The sequence below is a fragment of the Malus domestica genome, chromosome 13 (assembly GCF_042453785.1).
Source record: "Malus domestica chromosome 13, GDT2T_hap1".
Taxonomy (NCBI): domain Eukaryota; kingdom Viridiplantae; phylum Streptophyta; class Magnoliopsida; order Rosales; family Rosaceae; genus Malus; species Malus domestica.
Window position 1 is genome coordinate 16,703,866 of NC_091673.1, and position 2,349 is coordinate 16,706,214.

The window sequence follows — 2,349 nt, forward strand, 5'->3', positions numbered from 1 at the left end:
ATATGATAGTATGACACTAACATTAACGTATATGGCCGATATCACTAGGACGGGTAAAGATTGTTCATATGGTTAGCTATGGTATATACCGTATCATAATGCTGAGTATTTGACTTAACATTAGCTAACATGGGGGAAGCGACCCTGAATGGAATACTTTTATCTCCAAGTTTCAGGTTCGACATGAGGATTTCTTTCTCTAAATTTTAGATGGTTTGTAGATGATGAATTTGATAAGATACCAAATTATTAAGGTAAGTTATATTTGATAACTAAAACCAGTAACACTAAATATTGGAAAATGTAAGATGCATGAATCATGGTAGTAGTATGTGTTTCGTCTTTTAGGGCCTGTAATTGATAGAGTTATAGATTGATATTGGAACTGACAGTATCCAGGCTCAAAAGAGCAGTTATGCATGAATAAACACAAACGGAATTATAAAAGTACTCATTTTTATTTATTTATACGGCAGAAAGCTAGAGCTCTTTATTTCACATACAAAGTCAACGCTCACTCTACATGAGCTACTACTAGTAGTAGTAGTACTTTTTAAACTCTAGCAAAGCCTAACTACTGCATGCTTCTATACATGCAATTTTAGATGACTGACTAGTTGACCACCATTTTTATGCCCTGCCCTTGTTCAAGCTGCTGCCTACACATCTGTTGGCATTGGTGTTGCGGTTGCCCCTGCATCTGGCACTCTTCTTGGCACTGATCTAGCTGCCTCAGCTGCTCTTTGCACTGCTCCTGGCACTGCCGTCCCTGGCCCTGGCAACGCTGCTGGCACTGCTGCCTATATTGCTGCTGCTTCCCTTGATTACTATTAAATCCCTGCCCTCGTTCAAGCTGCTCCCTACACATCTGTTGGCATTCGTGTTGCGGTTGCCCCTGCATCCGGCACTGTTCTTGGCACTGATCTAGCTGCCTCAGCTGCTCTTTGCACTGCTCCTGGCACTGCCGTCCCTGGCCCTGGCAACGTTGCTGGCACTGCTGCCTATATTGCTGCTGCTTCCCTTGATTACTATTAAATCCCTGCCCTTGTTCAAGCTGCTCCCTACACATCTGTTGGCATTCGTGTTGCGGTTGCCCCTGCATCCGGCACTGTTCTTGGCACTGATCTAGCTGCCTCAGCTGCTCTTTGCACTGCTCCTGGCACTGCCGTCCCTGGCCCTGGCAACGTTGCTGGCACTGCTGCCTATATTGCTGCTGCTTCTCCTGATTACTATTAAATCCCTGCCCTTGTTCAAGCTGCTCCCTACACATCTGTTGGCATTGGTGTTGCGGTTGCCCCTGCATCCGGCACTGTTCTTGGCACTGATCTAGCTGCCTCAGCTGCTCTTTGCACTGCTCCTGGCACTGCCGTCCCTGGCCCTGGCAACGCTGCTGGCACTGCTGCCTATATTGCTGCTGCTTCTCCTGATTACTATTAAATCCCTGCCCTTGTTCAAGCTGTTGCCTACACATCTGTTGGCATTGGTGTTGCGGTTGCCCCTGCATCCGGCACTGTTCTTGGCACTGATCTAGCTGCCTCAGCTGGTCTTCGCACTGCTCCTGGCACTGGCGTCCCTGGCCCTGGCAACGCTGCTGGCACTGTTGCCTATATTGTTGCTGCTTCCCATAATTACTATTAAATCCCTGCCCTTGTTCAAGCTGCTGCCTACACATCTGTTGGCATTCGTGTTGCGGTTGCCCCTGCATCTGGCACTGTTCTTGGCACTGATCTAGCTGCCTCAGCTGCTCTTTGCACTGCTCCTGGCACTGCCATCCTTGGCCCTGGCAACGCTGCTGGCATTGCTGCCTGTATTGCTGCAGCTTCCCCTGGTTACGAGAAGCAAGAGTGGAAGACAAAGAGGTGGCGAGGACAAGAGTGGATAGGAACAAAAACAACAAAGGAAGCTTAGGTTTGGCGATGAACAACATGGCTGCTTTCTCAGTTACTATGTATTGAACTATATCAAAAGGGAGTTTTTATTTTTTTTTGCTGTGGGAAGAACGGCAAAGGGTTTTGAGGTATTTATAGAAGTTGGGGCTAAACATGCATGCGTACACTTGGCTGTGCACATTACATGCAAGGTGACTAGTGTTAAAGGTGACAAAATCGACGTGCCTTGTATACATATTTGGGACCGGGACACCGCGTCCAAACTTGGGAAGATCATTTCTTACGTGGTCGAATCTTGAAAATATGGACGAATTGGTTGCAGAGGTTAGCTTGAAGGGGATAGTAATGTCCACACAGATAATACTTAATTATCATCGGAATGCGTACACTTGGCCATGCACATTACATGCAAGGTGACTGGTGTTAAAGGTGACAAATCGACGAGTCTTGTAAACATATT

At 46.8% G+C, this 2,349-nt stretch overlaps 1 protein-coding gene across 1 annotated transcript; it reads right to left on the reverse strand.

The window, feature by feature from the left end:
- Window positions 1-439: 439 nt before the first annotated feature.
- Window positions 440-1,981, reverse strand: LOC103453211 (vicilin Car i 2.0101-like). Its single transcript, XM_008392758.3, has one exon. The coding sequence runs from the start codon at window positions 1,925-1,927 to the stop codon at window positions 614-616; it is 1,314 nt and encodes a 437-aa protein (XP_008390980.2). The 5' UTR covers window positions 1,928-1,981; the 3' UTR covers window positions 440-613.
- Window positions 1,982-2,349: the final 368 nt, after the last annotated feature.